At 40.3% G+C, this 1991-nt stretch overlaps 1 protein-coding gene across 1 annotated transcript; it reads right to left on the bottom strand.

The window, feature by feature from the left end:
* Window positions 1–506: 506 nt before the first annotated feature.
* GPR17 (G protein-coupled receptor 17) lies at window positions 507–1735 on the bottom strand. Its single transcript, XM_082251777.1, has one exon. The coding sequence runs from the start codon at window positions 1724–1726 to the stop codon at window positions 707–709; it is 1020 nt and encodes a 339-aa protein (XP_082107903.1). The 5' UTR covers window positions 1727–1735; the 3' UTR covers window positions 507–706.
* Window positions 1736–1991: the final 256 nt, after the last annotated feature.

The following is a 1991-nucleotide window of genomic DNA, read 5'->3' as shown; positions in this document are numbered from 1 at the left end:
TTCTGGGAGTGAGCTTGGGACTGGTAGGAGCTTAAACTTCAGCAAGTTAATTTACTTTCTTCCCTAGACTGTGGTATTTCTTAAAGGGCCCCACCACTGCTGGCCAATGTGCTTATCTCATCTACTACTTGCCAGTGAGGAAGGGACTGTTTATCCATTATAATTAGCCTTGTTTTCCCTCTTGATACTAATCATAGGCTACCCGTTCAGTTGCATATTTCTAGAAACGACTATTTCTTGTGCTTAGCTATTATTCCCTCCATACAAAATATATTGCTTTGTTGCTTGTGTGCTCTTTGACATGCTTATTGTCTTTTCGCAGATTGTTGCTATTCAAATACATTTTTTAGGCGCCCTAAGTGTGTCGGTAAGTGTTGGCTGAGCCAGGTGAGTCAACTCCAATTACACAGAGACATTATATTTAGCATCTCCCCTGGATATGACATTATACTGAATGTTTGTATAGTCAGTGGTACTTGTCCTTTCTCTGAAAACTACAATTTAAGGCATTAATTAAGTGATTTGTCTTTGTAGCTTGTTAAACCTCCAAAATTAGCCACAGGATGTGAATTTCAGTTTTCACTACCCAAAGATCAGGCCTTTTTTCTTTCTTTCTTTCTCTGATGAGGAAAAAGTCTGACAGTTGGTAATTTGATTCTCTTTTGTTGCTGTCATCTGCAACCTTTTTTAACCCTTTAATTTTTTGTTATACTTCTGTCTTGGCACTGAGAGAACTGTCCTCTGTTCGACCTTCCTCGCGATTTTTTTCGTTGTCTCTCCTATCCCGTCTGCATGGAAACTGAACAAGACTCTGACGGAACTTCTTGACAGCAAAGAAATAGACCAGAGGATCCAGGGCAGCATTAAGAGTGCTAAGGCAGGAGGTAAATCTGTTAGCCAATGCCAAACCTTGCCTTAAATCACAAGAAGATGACACATCTGTGCTTTCACCTCCAGGCATCAAAACATGGTATAAGGTACGACTGAGATGGTAGGGAACAAAGCAGATGAGGAATATTGTTAAGACCAACAGAACCATCTTCACTGCACGCTCCTTTGGTTTCCTGTCACCTCCTTGTCTAAGACGCCTTAAAATAAGTCCGTAGCAAATGACTGTGGCCAAGAAGGGGATGGCAAAAGCTGCACTGAGAGAGGATAGTGCCCTTAAAGATGGTGTTTCTCGATACAATAAACGGCACACATTTTCTTCCATTGATGCTCCTCGGCCTAACAGTAGTGGGGCTGTAGCAAATGCAACAACAGCCCACAAAAAGCCACATGCAACATGAGCATGTAAGGGCTTTCTAATCTTGACAGAGCTGAGAGGGTGTACAATGGCCAAGTACCTATCAATACTTATCCCTGCTAGAAAATAAAGGCTGGCATACATGTTTAAATAGAAAACAAAGCCAGACAGTCTACAAGCCAGTGAGCCAAAAGGCCAATTATTTCCAGAGAGATGATAGAAGAGTCTGTTGGGAAGGCTGAGAAGTAGGAAGAGATCTGAAAGTGCAAGATGCAGGAGAAAAATGTCAGATGGTGATTTGGGTTGGCGATCTCGTGCAAACAGTGAGAGCGCTAGGATGTTTCCCAGGCCTCCTACAAAAAGGCCCATCAGGTAGCAAACAGACAAAAGAGCATTCTCCAACCAGGTTTCCTGTACACATGGATCCACCAAAGCAAATACAGAGGAATTTGTAAACATTTTGTTCTGTGAACCAGTCATCTTCAATAATTTTAAATCTGCAACACTAGAAAAAAAATAAAGACATTGCTTAGCATTGTAATAATTGGCATTCAATGAAATTATTTGCATTTTACACATTTATTCATAACTGCAGTAGGATCCAATTAAAGCTAAGCAAGGACATAGAAATGCATACATTCTAAAAGAACTGTCTTCTAAAAGGATCTTGTCATAAACATGCACATTTGGACATCTCAAGTACCAATGAATGTTAGAGAAAAGTGATTGTAAAGTCTTGTTTTTT

Source organism: Pelophylax lessonae (genome assembly GCF_965119305.1).
Source record: "Pelophylax lessonae genome assembly, chromosome: 3".
In the NCBI taxonomy this organism is placed as follows: Eukaryota; Metazoa; Chordata; class Amphibia; order Anura; family Ranidae; genus Pelophylax; species Pelophylax lessonae.
This window is presented reverse-complemented; position numbering and strand designations above follow the sequence as displayed.